We start from the raw sequence: 17,948 nt of genomic DNA on the forward strand, positions 1-17,948 counted from the left end.
CAGTCCCATGTGCCACCACAGTACAAACTACTGCATCAACCTACAGTCCCATGTGCCACCTCAGTACAAACTATTGCATCAACCTGCAGGCCCATGCGCCACCTCAGTACAAACTACTGCATCAACCTACAGGCCCATGCGCCACCTCAGTACAAACTACTGCATCAAGCTACAGGCCCATGTGCCACCTCAATACAAACCTCTGCATCAACCTACTGGCCTTCTGTCACCTCAGTACAAACTTCTGCATCAAGCTGCTGGCCCTCTGCCACCTCAGTACAAACTACTGCATCAACCTGCAGGCCCATGTGCCACCTCAGTACAAACTACTGCATCAACCTGCAGGCCCATGTGCCACCTCAGTACAAACTACTGCATCAACCTACAGTCCCATGTGCCACCTCAATACAAACTTCTGCATCAACCTACTGGCCCTCTGCCACCTCAGTACAAACTACTGCATCAACCTACATTCCCAGGTGGCACCACAGTACAAACTACTGCATCAACCTACTGGGCCTCTGCCACCTCAGCACAAACTACTGCATCAACCTACAGTCCCATGTGCCACCTCAATACAAACTACTGCATCAACCTACATTCCCATGTGCCACCTCAGTACAAACTACTGCATCAACCTACTGGGCCTCTGCCACCTCAGTACAAACTACTGCATCAACCTCCATTCCCATGAGCCACCTCAGCACAAACTACTGCATCAACCTACAGTCCCATGTGCCACCTCAGTACAAACTACTGCATCAACCTACTGGGCCTCTGCCACCTCAGCACAAACTACTGCATCAACCTACAGTCCCATGTGCCACCTCAGTACAAACTACTGCATCAACCTACTGGGCCTCTGCCACCTCAGTACAAACTACTGCATCAACCTACATTCCCATGTGCCACCTCAGTACAAACTACTGCATCAACCTACTGGGCCTCTGCCACCTCAGTACAAACTACTGCATCAACCTCCATTCCCATGAGCCACCTCAGCACAAACTACTGCATCAACCTACATTCCCAGGTGGCACCACAGTACAAACTACTGCATCAACCTACTGGCCCTCTGCCACCTCAGTACAAACTACTGCATCAACCTACAGTCCCATGTGCCACCTCAGTACAAACAACTGCATCAACCTGCTGTCCCATGTGCCACCTCAGTACAAACAACTGCATCAACCTACAGTCCCATGTGCCACCACAGTACAAACAACTGCATCAACCTGCTGTCCCATGTGCCACCACAGTACAAACAACTGCATCAACCTACAGTCCCATGTGCCACCACAGTACAAACTACTGCATCAACCTGCTGTCCCATGTGCCACCACAGTACAAACTACTGCATCAACCTGCTGTCCCATGTGCCACCACAGTACAAACTACTGCATCAACCTACAGTCCCATGTGCCACCACAGTACAAACAACTGCATCAACCTACAGTCCCATGTGCCACCACAGTACAAACTACTGCATCAACCTACAGTCCCATGTGCCACCACAGTACAAACAACTGCATCAACCTACAGTCCCATGTGCCACCACAGTACAAACTACTGCATCAACCTACAGTCCCATGTGCCACCACAGTACAAACAACTGCATCAACCTACAGTCCCATGTGCCACCACAGTACAAACTACTGCATCAACCTACAGTCCCATGTGCCACCACTGTACAAACAACTGCATCAACCTACAGTCCCATGTGCCACCACAGTACAAACTACTGCATCAACCTACAGTCCCATGTGCCACCACAGTACAAACTACTGCATCAACCTACAGTCCCATGTGCCACCACAGTACAAACAACTGCATCAACCTACAGTCCCATGTGCCACCACAGTACAAACTACTGCATCAACCTACAGTCCCATGTGCCACCACAGTACAAACAACTGCATCAACCTACAGTCCCATGTGCCACCACAGTACAAACTACTGCATCAACCTGCTGTCCCATGTGCCACCACAGTACAAACTACTGCATCAACCTACAGTCCCATGTGCCACCACAGTACAAACTACTGCATCAACCTACAGTCCCATGTGCCACCACAGTACAAACAACTGCATCAACCTACAGTCCCATGTGCCACCACAGTACAAACTACTGCATCAACCTACAGTCCCATGTGCCACCACAGTACAAACAACTGCATCAACCTACAGTCCCATGTGCCACCACAGTACAAACTACTGCATCAACCTACAGTCCCATGTGCCACCACAGTACAAACTACTGCATCAACCTACAGTCCCATGTGCCACCACAGTACAAACAACTGCATCAACCTACAGTCCCATGTGCCACCACAGTACAAACTACTGCATCAACCTACAGTCCCATGTGCCACCACAGTACAAACAACTGCATCAACCTACAGTCCCATGTGCCACCACAGTACAAACTACTGCATCAACCTGCTGTCCCATGTGCCACCACAGTACAAACTACTGCATCAACCTACAGTCCCATGTGCCACCACAGTACAAACAACTGCATCAACCTACAGTCCCATGTGCCACCACAGTACAAACTACTGCATCAACCTACAGTCCCATGTGCCACCACAGTACAAACAACTGCATCAACCTACAGTCCCATGTGCCACCACAGTACAAACTACTGCATCAACCTGCTGTCCCATGTGCCACCACAGTACAAACTACTGCATCAACCTACAGGCCCTCTGCCACCTCAGTACAAACTACTGCATCAACCTACAGGCCCTCTGCCACCTCAGTACAAACTACTGCATCAACCTACAGGCCCTCTGCCACCTCAGTACAAACTACTGCATCAACCTGCTGTCCCATGTGCCACCACAGTACAAACTACTGCATCAACCTGCTGTCCCATGTGCCACCACAGTACAAACTACTGCATCAACCTACAGGCCCTCTGCCACCTCAGTACAAACAACTGCATCAACCTGCTGTCCCATGTGCCACCACAGTACAAACTACTGCATCAACCTACTGTCCCATGTGCCACCTCAGTACAAACAACTGCATCAACCTACTGGCCCTCTGCCACCTCAGTACAAACTACAGCATCAACCTGCTGTCCCATGTGCCACCTCAGTACAAACAACTGCATCAACCTACTGGCCCTCTGCCACCTCAGTACAAACTACAGCATCAACCTGCTGTCCCATGTGCCACCACAGTACAAACTACTGCATCAACCTGCTGTCCCATGTGCCACCACAGTACAAACTACTGCATCAACCTACAGGCCCTCTGCCACCTCAGTTCAAACTACAGCATCAACCTGCTGTCCCATGTGCCACCTCAGTACAAACAACTGCATCAACCTACAGGCCCTCTGCCACCTCAGTACAAACTACAGCATCAACCTGCTGTCCCATGTGCCACCACAGTACAAACTACTGCATCAACCTGCTGTCCCATGTGCCACCACAGTACAACCTACTGCATCAACCTACAGGCCCTCTGCCACCTCAGTACAAACTACAGCATCAACCTGCTGTCCCATGTGCCACCTCAGTACAAACAACTGCATCAACCTACAGGCCCTCTGCCACTTCAGTACAAACTACTGCATCAACCTACAGTCCCATGTGCCACCACAGTACAAACTACTGCATCAACCTACAGGCCCTCTGCCACCTCAGTACAAACTACAGCATCAACCTGCTGTCCCATGTGCCACCTCAGTACAAACAACTGCATCAACCTACAGGCCCTCTGCCACCTCAGTACAAACTACTGCATCAACCTACAGTCCCATGTGCCACCACAGTACAAACTACTGCATCAACCTACAGTCCCATGTGCCACCACAGTACAAACTACTGCATCAACCTACAGGCCCTCTGCCACCTCAGTACAAACTACAGCATCAACCTGCTGTCCCATGTGCCACCACAGTACAAACTACTGCATCAACCTACAGGCCCTCTGCCACCTCAGTACAAACTACTGCATCAACCTACAGTCCCATGTGCCACCACAGTACAAACTACTGCATCAACCTACAGGCCCTCTGCCACCTCAGTACAAACTACTGCATCAACCTACAGTCCCATGTGCCACCACAGTACAAACTACTGCATCAACCTACAGGCCCTCTGCCACCTCAGTACAAACTACTGCATCAACCTACAGTCCCATGTGCCACCTCAGTACAAACTACTGCATCAACCTACAGTCCCATGTGCCACCACAGTACAAACTACTGCATCAACCTACTGGCCCTCTGCCACCTCAGTACAAACAACTGCATCAACCTGCTGTCCCATGTGCCACCTCAGTACAAACTACTGCATCAACCTACAGTCCCATCTGCCACCTCAGTACAAACTACTGCATCAACCTACAGGCCCATGTGCCACCTCAGTACAAACAACTGCATCAACCTGCTGTCCCATGTGCCACCTCAGTACAAACTACTGCATCAACCTACAGTCCCATCTGCCACCTCAGTACAAACTACTGCATCAACCTACAGGCCCTCTGCCACCTCAGTACAAACTACTGCATCAACCTACAGGCCCTCTGCCACCTCAGTACAAACTACTGCATCAACCTACAGTCCCATGTGCCACCACAGTACAAACTACTGCATCAACCTACTGGGCCTCTGCCACCTCAGTACAAACTACTGCATCAACCTACAGGCCCTCTGCCACCTCAGTACAAACTACTGCATCAACCTACAGTCCCATGTGCCACCACAGTACAAACTACTGCATCAACCTACTGGGCCTCTGCCACCTCAGTACAAAGTACTGCATCAACCTACAGGCCCTCTGCCACCTCAGTACAAACTACTGCATCAACCTACAGTCCCATGTGCCACCACAGTACAAACTACTGCATCAACCTACTGGGCCTCTGCCACCTCAGTACAAAGTACTGCATCAACCTACTGGCCCTCTGCCACCTCAGTACAAACTACTGCATCAACCTACAGTCCCATGTGCCACCTCAATACAAACTACTGCATCAACCTACAGTCCCATGTGCCACCTCAATACAAACTACTGCATCAACCTACATTCCCATGTGCCACCTCAGTACAAACTACTGCATCAACCTACTGGCCCTCTGCCACCTCAGTGCAAACTACTGCATCAACCTACAGTCCCATGTGCCACCACAGTACAAACTACTGCATCAACCTACAGTCCCATGTGCCACCTCAGTACAAACTACTGCATCAACCTGCAGGCCCATGTGCCACCTCAGTACAATCTACTGCATCAACCTACAGTCCCATGTGCCACCTCAGTTCAAACCTCTGCATCAACCTACTGGCCTTCTGCCACCTCAGTACAAACTACTGCATCAACCTACTGGCCCTCTGCCACTCAATACAAACTACTGCATCAACCTACTGGCCCTCTGCCACCTCAATACAAATTACTTCCTCAACCGACAGTCCCGTGTGCCACCTCAGTACCAACTACTGCATCAACCTACAGGCCCTCTGCCACCTCAGTAGAAACTACTGCATCAACCCACTGGCCCTCTGCCACCTCAGTACAAACTACTGCATCAACCTACTGGCCCCCTGCCACCTCAGTACAAACTACTGCATCAATCTACAGGCCCTCTGCCACCTCAGTACAAACTACTGCATCAATCTACAGGCCCTCTGCCACCTCAGTACAAACTACTGCATCAAACTACTGGCCCTCTGCCACCTCAGTACAATCTACTGCATCAACCTGCAGTCCCTCTGCCACCTCAGTACAAACTACTGCATTAACCTACAGTCCCAAGTGCCACCACAGTACAAACTACTGCATCAACCTACAGGCCCTCTGCCACCTCAGTGCAAACTAATGCATCAACCTAGAGGCCCTCTGCCACCTCAGTACAAACTACTGCATCAACCTACTGGCCCATGTGCCACCTCAGTACAAACTACTGCATCAACCTACAGTCCCATGTGCCACCTCAGTACAAGCTACAGCATCAACCTACAGTTCCATGTGCCACCTCAGTACAAACAACTGCATCAACCTGCAGTCCCATGTGCCACCTCAGTACAAACTACTGCATCAACCTACAGTCCCATGTGCCACCTCAGTACAAACTACTGCATCAACCTACTGGCCCTCTGCCACCTCAGTACAAACTACTCCATCAACCTACAGTCCCATGTGCCACCGCAGTACAAACTAATCCATCAACCTACTGGCCCTCTGCCACCTCAGTACAAACTACTGCATCAACCGACAGGCCCTCTGCCACCACAGTGCAAACTACTGCATCAACATACTGGCCAACTGCCACCTCAGTACAAACTACTGCATCAACCTACAGTCCCATGTGCCACCTCAGTACAAACTACTGCATCAACCTACAGGCCCTCTGCCACCTCAATACAAACTACTGCATCAACCTACATTCCCATGTGCCACCTCAGTACAAACTACTACAACAACCTACAGGCCCATGTGCCAACTCAGTACAAACTACTGCATTAACCTACTGGCCCTCTGCCACCTCTGCACAAACCACTGCATCAACCTTCTGGCCCTGTGCCACCTCAGTACAAACTACTGCATCAACCTCCAGGCCCTCTGCCACCTCAGTACAAACTACTCCATCAACCTACAGTCCCATGTGCCACCGCAGTACAAACTAATCCATCAACCTACTGGCCCTCTGCCACCTCAGTACAAACTACTGCATCAACCTACAGGCCCTCTGCCACCACAGTGCAAACTACTGCATCAACATACTGGCCAACTGCCACCTCAGTACAAACTACTGCATCAACCTACAGTCCCAAGGGCCACCACAGTACAAACTACTGCATCAACCTACAGGCCCTCTGCCACCTCAATACAAACTACTGCATCAACCTACATTCCCATGTGCCACCTCAGTACAAACTACTGCATCAACCTACAGTCCCATGTGCCACCTCAGTACAAGCTACAGCATCAACCTACAGTTCCATGTGCCACCTCAGTACAAACAACTGCATCAACCTGCAGTCCCATGTGCCACCTCAGTACAAACTACTGCATCAACCTACAGTCCCATGTGCCACCTCAGTACAAGCTACAGCATCAACCTACAGTTCCATGTGCCACCTCAGTACAAACAACTGCATCAACCTGCAGTCCCATGTGCCACCTCAATACAAACTACTGCATCAACCTACATTCCCATGTGCCACCTCAGTACAAACTACTGCATCAACCTACATTCCCATGTGCCACCTCAGTACAAACTACTACAACAACCTACAGGCCCATGTGCCAACTCAGTACAAACTACTGCATTAACCTACTGGCCCTCTGCCACCTCTGCACAAACCACTGCATCAACCTTCTGGCCCTGTGCCACCTCAGTACAAACTACTGCATCAACCTCCAGGCCCTCTGCCACCTCAGTACAAACTACTCCATCAACCTACAGTCCCATGTGCCACCGCAGTACAAACTAATCCATCAACCTACTGGCCCTCTGCCACCTCAGTACAAACTACTGCATCAACCTACAGGCCCTCTGCCACCACAGTGCAAACTACTGCATCAACATACTGGCCAACTGCCACCTCAGTACAAACTACTGCATCAACCTACAGTCCCAAGGGCCACCACAGTACAAACTACTGCATCAACCTACAGGCCCTCTGCCACCTCAATACAAACTACTGCATCAACCTACATTCCCATGTGCCACCTCAGTACAAACTACTGCATCAACCTACAGTCCCATGTGCCACCTCAGTACAAGCTACAGCATCAACCTACAGTTCCATGTGCCACCTCAGTACAAACAACTGCATCAACCTGCAGTCCCATGTGCCACCTCAGTACAAACTACTGCATCAACCTACAGTCCCATGTGCCACCTCAGTACAAGCTACAGCATCAACCTACAGTTCCATGTGCCACCTCAGTACAAACAACTGCATCAACCTGCAGTCCCATGTGCCACCTCAATACAAACTACTGCATCAACCTACATTCCCATGTGCCACCTCAGTACAAACTACTGCATCAACCTACAGTCCCATGTGCCACCTCAGTACAAGCTACAGCATCAACCTACAGTTCCATGTGCCACCTCAGTACAAACAACTGCATCAACCTGCAGTCCCATGTGCCACCTCAGTACAAACTACTGCATCAACCTACAGTCCCATGTGCCACCTCAGTACAAACTACTGCATCAACCTACTGGCCCTCTGCCACCTCAGTACAAACTACTCCATCAACCTACAGTCCCATGTGCCACCGCAGTACAAACTAATCCATCAACCTACTGGCCCTCTGCCACCTCAGTACAAACTACTGCATCAACCTACAGGCCCTCTGCCACCACAGTGCAAACTACTGCATCAACATCCTGGCCAACTGCCACCTCAGTACAAACTACTGCATCAACCTACAGGCCCTCTGCCACCACAGTGCAAACTACTGCATCAACATCCTGGCCAACTGCCACCTCAGTACAAACTACTGCATCAACCTACATTCCCATGTGCCACCTCAGTACAAACTACTACAACAACCTACAGGCCCATGTGCCAACTCAGTACAAACTACTGCATTAACCTACTGGCCCTCTGCCACCTCTGCACAAACCACTGCATCAACCTACTGGCCCTGTGCCACCTCAGTACAAACTACTGCATCAACCTACAGGCCCTGTGCCACCTCAGTACAAACTACTGCAACAACCTACAGTCCCATGTGCCAACTCAGTACAAACTGCTGCATCAACCTACAGGCACTCTGTAACCTCAGTGCAAACTATTATGTCAATGTTCTTGTAATGTTGAATCTTCGTCTCAAACTGGATGATCATACTCATGGCTTGCGTATCAGTAAAGCTACAATATGGCAAACAGGTGACAAAGGTGATTGCAAAAGCTAATGGAAGAGTGGGAACCCTAAATTAATTTTGCATTGTTTGGCAATTTTGTTGTTGAACAGTGCCAGTCAAGATTTGACCTCTTTTTTGCCATGCTGCAGAGTAAGAGTTCTTTCTTCTCCTAAATTGAATGCACTGAAAAGGATAGTGTACTGTGCAAGGATGACCTTCTCTTCCTCACAGCCTATGAAATGAAAATCATGGCTGTGGGCTTGAAATTTCTCAATGTGTTGGGCAATATTCCATGCAAGGAGCAAGCAATCAGTATATTTACCCTTAAACGTTCAAACAGTCCTCACTACTATAGATAAAAACAACCTGCTACTGAAAGGTAGGTTACTCTGGTGTGTGTCTGTTGATTTGACTCTTAAAGGATGGGATTTGCAACAAGAGAGCAGTTTCAATATTAACAAAACTGCAGTATGAAAAGTCAAAGCTTATTCAAGGTTGTGAAGGGCAAGTTTAGGATAGATGTCAGGAAGTATCACTTTACACAGGGAGTGATCACCAACCGGAATGGATACCAGGCAGCTGGTACAATGTGGCCATGACCTTGAAGTTATTTAAGAAATAGCCAGAGACTTAAAACAGGGAGGCAGACTATATAATGGGTGTTCTGGAAGGATCAGTTCAAAAGGCGCTGAAGGATCTTCTTCGTCTAAACCTATCACACGACCCTTTGAATTTCGGATGTAAGCTTGAAAAAATGCTATGAGCATCACAGTGACAAATCATAAATGTTAGAAAAGGTTGTGTTTGCTTGAAATTGGAAATCCAAATGGAAAACAATGTAAATACACAAAGGATCAGTGACATTTCAAAGAGAAAAGACAGGCTATTGTTTTGGGTGGGACCCTTCAGCTGAACTCCTGCAGCAAAGATTTCTCCCTTCAACAGAAACAGAGGGGGCCATCGAGGCTGAGGGTAATTTTAACCTAATTTGCTGGGCAGGAAACCCACAGGATTGGATAGAATGCCAGTTTTATACCCCACCTAACATTCATCTCCACTGACTCCAGTGGAAAGTAAATTCAAGCAGGCTGTAAAACGAGGGTAGCACCCAATCCCATCAGTTTCTCGACAGGCAGGGTTATGTCAAATTTACCACCACCACCAGCCCCCCATACACACCACTACTCTTTAAGAGGCAGGGAAAAAATGAAGTGAAGAGATGGTGAGGGAGAACTAAGTGGAAAGGGACTGAAATAGTTATCAGGCTAAAAATGTGTCTTGGACGGCAGCACCAAAGGGGAAGGTATCGGATGGGCAGCCTGTTGTACATCTTGTCTGATATCCAATTCTATTTATGGCAATGAAACAGAATACTGGGTGGGGTATGCAACAGGTGGTCCAACTGATACTGTGTGTTTTGCACTACCCTCAAGACAAATTTCTACTTTTTTGAGGACTTGATAGAAAACATCAACATCTCTCAATGCCTAATCTCAAAATGATTCCATCAAAAATCTCTACGGCCCTTACTGGTGGCAACACAAACTTTAGCTGTTTTCTTTCAATGTACTTATATATATTTTTTAAATGACCCAACCTGTTGAAAACTCCCATTTCCTGCAAGTAACTCCCCACTTATCCTGCTATTTACAAAGATATAAATTTCTATAGCATTTCATCACATTCTCAGAAACATCCTAAATTTTTCATTGCTTTCCAGGGCAAAATGCATCTTAAAAGAAAGGTGAAGAAATACAGAAAAATAGAAATAAAGGAGCTTACCTGGAACATTTCGGTGTGCATGTGTCCAATCACCTGCTTGCCCCCTGCTTCTTGCACCCGGGCAGAGATATTCGAGGGGCCCGGTCCCAGCAGCAGTTTTTTGGGGACAACGAGAGGTTGCAGGAGGGCCTGGGGTGGAGGGACGGTGAGCTCAATGTGAACTGACATGCTGCGGCTAAAGGACCTGCACTGGGAGCCCAACTGCGCCAGAGGAGCAGAGCCTTGTTCAACTTGCGCCAGGAGACCACAGCTTGTCAGACGGGCCAGGAGAGCCCTTCGAAGCATGACCCCTGACATTGTTAAAAGCTTTCCACAGCAGCACACTCAGCAATCACCTATACAATTGGGCCTTCGATGATTTTGTAGAAGCTTTTTTTTGTTTGCAAAGGAAAAGAAAGGTCTACAGCCCCCCGAGCACTGACCAGCACACCTTGACCCCTCCAATTCCAATACACACAGAAAGTTTAAAAAACTTTCACATCAGCTCTGTCCCCCAAGTCCCACAAGCTCTGTTCCCATGAACAGAAATCTAAGGAGGAAATGGAGCTGGTCAAATCTCCAAGAAACAAATTAGTTTGGATCCTTGTCAATAAATAACCAGAATTGGAAAAAAACATTCTTATTAATGGTTAATTATTCAAACAAAGCCAGTTACGCATTGTTAACCAATAAATTAGACAGGCTTCTTAGAGAGGCACTATCTGTGATTCTACTCTGAAGATTATTGTTGCAAAGTTAGGAATGGGTTAATCTGTCACAGCCATTTGTATTTTTATAGAATAAATTTGAAGATAACTTGCATGTTTCTCTGCAAGTCAAGTGGTCAAGTGTTTGCTTGTCATGTCGGTCACCAACTGGCAGAAGGAGGCGGTGAGCTGGAAACTGCACTGACTGGCTACTGAGCCCAGGAGGGGAGTAAGGTCAATAGACTGGGGCCAGGTTCAGTGCGAATATTATCAGCTGGACAGTGCCACAGCAAGTTAATGCTGAAGTTAGAACAATGAGTCGTGTCAATCCTTGGTTTCTCCACTTTCTTATGAAAGCTCACTTTGGAGGCCTGACTGGAGGCATCTCATCCCTTTGAAACAAAGGGGACAAAGTTTCTCCTCATGCTATTTAAATATGTGATAAGAGCATATCACTTGTGTCACAATGTCACCACATCACTTGCCTGTGTGCTCATCACTCATCAAACCAAATCAAGCCAGCCAGGTATAAAAGGCTATAAAAAGGCAAAATAGGGTCCTGGGTTTTATACATAGGAGCACTGTTTATAAAAGAATATTGAATATAATTAACAACTTGCATTTCAGTAAAACATTGATCAGGTCAAAGTTGGAGCACTGAACATGTTTTTGGACCTCTTATTACAGGAAGGATATTAAAGCCATGGAAAGGGTACAACCAAAATTGATTAGAATGATACCAGGAATGAGAGATCATGATCATAAAGGAAGACTCAAAAAATGAAGCTTTTTTCCACTGAAACTGAGAAGGTTAAAGGTGATTCCAATAGAGGTTTTCAAAATTATGAAGTTTTTCAGAGGGTAAATGGGTGAAATATTGTTTCCGGTGGTTGGCAAATTGGTAACAACAGGGATAGACTATGAAATATCATTAGAAGAATGCATGGGGGAATAGTGTTTTCCACATGGTGGGTTATTAGAACTTGGAATGCTTTACCGCTTGTCTGTGATTTAGTGTCAATTTTAGAACTGGGTATACTGTACATCAGGCAGAAGGTTACTTTACCAAGGGTGCCTCCCCTTCAGAACAAGCTGCTTTTTGACACTTTATTTAATTTTTTTTGGCAGATTTTCAGATTTATGTGTAAAGGCCCTGAAATTCCATGGGAGTTAGCCCAGTCTCCAGCCATAGCTACTGGGTCTCTGTTGTTTTCTGGTGGGGAGGGGGTGGGGTGGGGTGGGTTCCACCTGTCTCCCATCAGTAGTTATAGCAGTGAACCAGGAGAATCCCCAAAGATTCTTAGATCCAAAGACTTTATGATGTGTGTACTATTTCAAGATTTGTAAAAGCATACGACATAGTTAAACAATAAAGATGTTTTCCTGATGACTCAGGGATCTTATCTAGTGAGTCGCTAAACTATATGACCAGAAAGGCCAGCCAATTTACCAGCCCGAAGTCAGCTCACCAAACAACTGGCCAGCCACCAGCAGCAGCAAGCAACCACTAGCCACCGGTGGCTGTGCAGTCCATTACCAGCGCCAATAACAGCTCACAGCTTGCCGCCAATGTGATTGAGCAGGATGATGTAGGAGGACGGGGCTTCAGGTGACCCAGATTACAGGAGCAGTAGAGTCAGAATTGGGGGAAAAGGAGGAGAGACAGCAGCTGGAATTAGGAGTGGAAAAGGCTGATAGAGCTACCAAGAATTGGTAGGGATGGGGGGGGGGGGGGGGGCAGGGAAGGGGGGGGGAGGGAGGAGAACTGTTTGAAGAAGAAGATTTCCGTGCTAATCACAACCTACTGTAAAAGGCAACTAAAGCAGCACTGCTTCCTCACCCAATCCCAATTCTGGCAGAAAATGTTGCCTGCCTCAGTCAGGAAAGTGATTGAAAAATTCTATGCAGTATTCATAGCAGCCACAAAGTGTGCATACACTTGCCTCTAAAAAGTTAACATGGTATCACAAGTTCTGGTATGTCGTAGATATCTTCTCTGGTTCAGCCACTCCCATAAATGGGTCCTATAGTCCAAAGAATGCAACAATGTATCTCCTTGCACATGAATTGGTTAATCTATATTTCCCAAATGTGCTTCTCTAATCTTCCAGTAGGTAGAGTTATACTTTAGTGAGACATGGCCAGAACAAAACATTTATCTGCTTTGATTCCCAGATTGTAAGTGTATATATAAAGCTACAGTTATGATTGAATTAGTGAGTACAATCAGTACAACTTGTCTTTACATAATAATCCAGAATATTGAACACACATGCTTCCCAACATCAGTTTTGCTTGACTTAAGCAAAATCTCAGGACATCTTGTATATTTCCCTCTCTGTCGCTCGAGTCGCTTTAAACAGGCTCCAGAAGTTGGCTGAGCGTGTCTACCCTGAGGCACAGTGTGGCTTTCGAGCAGAGAGATCCACCATTGACATGCTATTCTGCCTTCGCCAGCGACAGGAGAAATGCCATGAACAACTGATGCCCCTCTACGTTGCTTTCATAGATCTCAGCAAAGCCTTTGACCTCATCAGCAGATGTGGTCTCTTCAGACTACTAGCAAAGATCGGATGTCCACCAAAGTTACCAAGTATCATCACCTCATTCCATGATGACAATATGAAAGACACAATTCAGCATAGAAGCGCCTCATCAGACCCCTTTCCTATCCTGAGAGGCGTGAAACAGGGCTGTGTTCTCACACCTACACTGTTTGGGATTTTCTTCTCCCTGCTGCTCTCACATGCATTCAAGTCTTCAGAAGAAGGAATTTTCCTCCACACAAGATCAGGTGGCAGGTTGTTCAACCTTGCCCGTCTAAGAACGATAACCAAAGTACGGAAAGTCCTCATCAGGGAACTCCTCTTTGCTGACGATGCTGCATTAACATCTCACACTGAAGAGTGTCTGCAGAGACTCATCGACAGGATTGCGGCTGCCTGCAATGAATTTGGCCTAACCATCAGCCTCAAGAAAACGAACATCATGGGACAGGATGTCAGAAATGCTCCATCCATCAATATTGGGGACCACGCTCTGGAAGTGGTTCAAGAGTTCACCTACCTAGGCTCAACTACCACCAGTAACCTGTCTCTCGATGCAGAAATCAACAAGCGCATGGGAAAGGCTTCCACTGCTATGTCCAGACTGGCCAAGAGAGTGTGGGAAAATGGCGCACTGACACGGAACACAGAAGTCCAAGTTTATCAAGCCTGTGTCCTCAGTACCTTACTCTATGGCAGCGAGGCCTGGACAACATATGTCCGCCAAGAGTGACGTCTCAATTCATTCCATCTTCGATGCCTCCAGAGAATCCTTGGCATCAGGTGGCAGGACCGTATCTCCAACACAGAAGTCCTCGAGGCGGCCAACATCCTCAGCATATACACCCTACTGAGCCAGCGGCGCTTGAGGTGGCTTGGCCATGTGAGCCGTGTGGAAGATGGCAGGTTCCCCAAGGACACATTGTACAGCGAGCTCGTCACTGGTATCAGACCCACCGGCCGTCCATGTCTCCGCTTTAAAGATGTCCGCAAACGCGACAAGAAGTCCTGTGACATTGATCACAAGTCGTGGGAGTCAGTTGCCAATGATCGCCAGAGTTGGCGGGCAGCCATAAAGGCAGGGCTAAAGTGTGGCGAGTCAAAGAAACTTAGCAGTTGGCAGGAAAAAAGACAGAAGCGCAAGGGGAGAGCCAACTGTCTAACAGCCCCGACAACCAATTTTATCTGCAGCACCTGTGGAAGAGTCTGTCACTCTACAATTGGCCTTTATAGACACTCCAGGCGCTGCTTCACAAACCACTGACCACCTCCAGGCGCTTACCCATTGTCTTTCGAGACAAGGAGCCAAAGAAGTAGTACAACTACCGATCAGAACCCACTCGTCTACTTTGGTCTGTGTATTGATACTCCACCCTCAGTAGCTAATGTGCCTGCCACAACCGTTTAAAGTGTGTGCATTGTGTTGTATAATATGAGATGACATCAAATAGTAAGTATTGGGAAAAGTGAGCTAGGTGAGGCTTTTCTCAAACTATTTGCTTTCACTCGTCCAGAAAGGAAGTACTCAAGACTATTTCTGAATGGCAGATACCAGGGAACTCTACCATCTACTACCAATGCCATAGAAACACAGAAACACAGAAAATAAGAGCAGGAGTAGGCCATTTGGCCCTTTGAGCCTGCTCCGCCATTCATTATGATCATGGCTGATCATCCAACTCAGTAGCCTGTTCCCGCTTTCGCCCCATACCCTTTGATCCCTTTAGACCCAAGAGCTATATCTAACTCCTTCTTGAAAACATACAATGTTTTGGCCTCAACTGCTTTCTGTGGTCGCGAATTCCACAGGCTCACCACTCTCTGGGTGAAGAAATTTCTCCTCATCTCAGTCCTGACTATGACCCCTGGTTCTGGCATCCCCCACCATCCCCCACCATCTGGAACATCCTTCCTGCGTCTACCCTGTCAAGTCCTGTTAGAATTTTATAGGTGGTCTCATTTGGTCTCAGGTCAGGAATGCATTAATGTACAGGACTATCTCCTTCATGCTCCCTTACAGTTATCTCAGGAGTGCCCTCAGAGTACACCAGTGATCTCTTCCTATTCCTTGTCTACATACTGCCTCTATGTAATTATCTGTAGACATGCGGTCAGTTTCCACATGCATGCTGATGGTACCTCATTCTGCATCTCTACCAATACCCTCAACTCAACCACCTTTGGTGCTTTCAAACATACATTCCTAAGGCCTACTGATTGACTAACTAATTTAAAAAAGGCAGGCTGATAGATACTTTTGAAATGATGATCAGGATTTTGTGAATTTAAATAATTGTCCATTAAATTCAAAAGGAGCTGCTGATTAAACACACATTTGGACAAATCACACAGAATGTTTGTGAAATGAGTGGCTTGTCCCTCCCTCAGGCACTTGTTTTTACAGAAATCAACAGAGCATTGCAACATGATAAACTGGAACATTCTTCTGTGAATTAAGCTTTTTTAACCCCTTATGTATTGTCACAGAATTAAAAACAAATAATAACCAACTAAATATCAGACAAAAATGCTTCATTTTTGTCACAAAGTCATTGTAGGTGTTGGGGCAAGTAGGAGAGGAACTAAATGAAGGTAGAGCCATAAAGTGGTCCATAGAGGAGAGGTAGTGGAACAGACTACAGCAGAGAGGTCAAAGAATGAATGATAAACCACTGTCGCAGTTCATGAGTATAACAAGGTGTTCTCATTGCTGTGGACATGGTGAAATTAAGTTGAAGGGATTGGAGAACCTAATTTGGGAGAGGTGAGTGCAGAGCAGGCTGGCAACAATACATTCAAGAGCCGGAGTGAGGTTAGAGATGGGGCAGCAGTTGCAGAGGTTGGAGATATCGAGCTGGATCTTTCCTCCACACCACCAATCTTGGCGGCGAGCTTGAAAAAGAGGCGTGATGCACGCGCGAGATATGCGCCATGGGGCTGCCGCGATACTTCAGCCAGCAGCTCATTTACATGAGGGGGCGGACAGCCCGCCCCGTTGACGTAGAGGAGGTGGGAGCTCCATCCCCGGCAAAGGTATCCGGCGACACCGCGCAGGCGCCAGCACCATTTTTAAAGGGCTTCAATTCCTTCTGATTCATTTCCATTTTTAAAGGCAAAAGTGGGAAAAATTATAATTAAAACTTTATTATCAGTTTAAAGCCTCTCTCCCCCCGCAAAGAGTAATCAATATCTAAATAGCCCCTTCCAGCCAAATAAAATTAAAATTTCAATTCCAACTTTTCCCCCATGAGCTTTCTCCACTTTAACCTTCAACCCCTTTCCACCATCCCCTCGACCAATCACTTAAGCTTTTGCCGTTTCCGCCCCCACCCGCCCTGAAAACCTCCCTCCTCCCCCTTCCCCACCAGTTTTCCGCCTTGGATCTCCATTATTTAAATTCAGTTTCCATCGCCAAGCGGAGGGGGGTGGGGGGGTGCTGCCATAAAGCCTCACCACCACCAGTAAAATGGGGCGGGGACTTCTCGGCGTCGAGGCCCATGGCAGGCCTTTCCCGCCACGACCTCTGACGTCCGGGGGCTGGTAAAATCCAGCCCATCAATTGGGCTTTTTGAGGAGGGTAATGATGACAGCATCACAGCTCCCTGTACAACGTACTACAGACTCCGTATAGGTTCCCTGTGTAGTTCCATCGATACAGCTCCATTTTGTGACAGACTGTTCAGTCCATAAAAGATGACTATAAATACTTGTCTTTGTAAAAGTTTCCCGGTTATTTCAGTGGCCCATGTCTGTGTCTAAAACTCCTGTAAGTTAGTTAGAAAGCAGAAGGCAAATAATTACATTGATGAAAAAAATGGCACTATCTGTAATCACACACTGTACCGGTAAACACACTTTAGCTCAAGGTTAGGGACAGGATTGCAACAACACATGAGCTATCTGCAGTAGGTATTTGATATCTAATCTATAAGTCAATTGCCACACACTTTCAAAACAACCCATCATTGACTGCTTATTGCACTACACACATTATATACCCACACAACAAGGCTTAGGTAGAATGTGAATGTTAAAAGTTGTTCGAAGGAATATCATTCCATTCCTATCTATTCAGTCGTAGCCAGAGAATCATTTG

At 47.2% G+C, this 17,948-nt stretch overlaps 1 protein-coding gene across 1 annotated transcript in view; it reads right to left on the reverse strand.

Moving 5' to 3' along the window:
- The window catches only part of agxta (alanine--glyoxylate and serine--pyruvate aminotransferase a), a 251,479-nt gene extending 240,206 nt beyond the window's left edge, over positions 1–11,273 (reverse strand). The window contains exon 1 of the mRNA XM_068041889.1: positions 10,621–11,273. Within this exon, the coding sequence (XP_067897990.1) occupies positions 10,621–10,917 (297 nt within the window). The 5' untranslated portion in view covers positions 10,918–11,273. The remainder of the gene's footprint in view (positions 1–10,620) is intronic.
- Between the last annotated feature and the right edge of the window lie 6,675 nt (positions 11,274–17,948).

Source organism: Heterodontus francisci, chromosome 11 (genome assembly GCF_036365525.1).
Source record: "Heterodontus francisci isolate sHetFra1 chromosome 11, sHetFra1.hap1, whole genome shotgun sequence".
Classification (NCBI taxonomy): Eukaryota; Metazoa; Chordata; class Chondrichthyes; order Heterodontiformes; family Heterodontidae; genus Heterodontus; species Heterodontus francisci.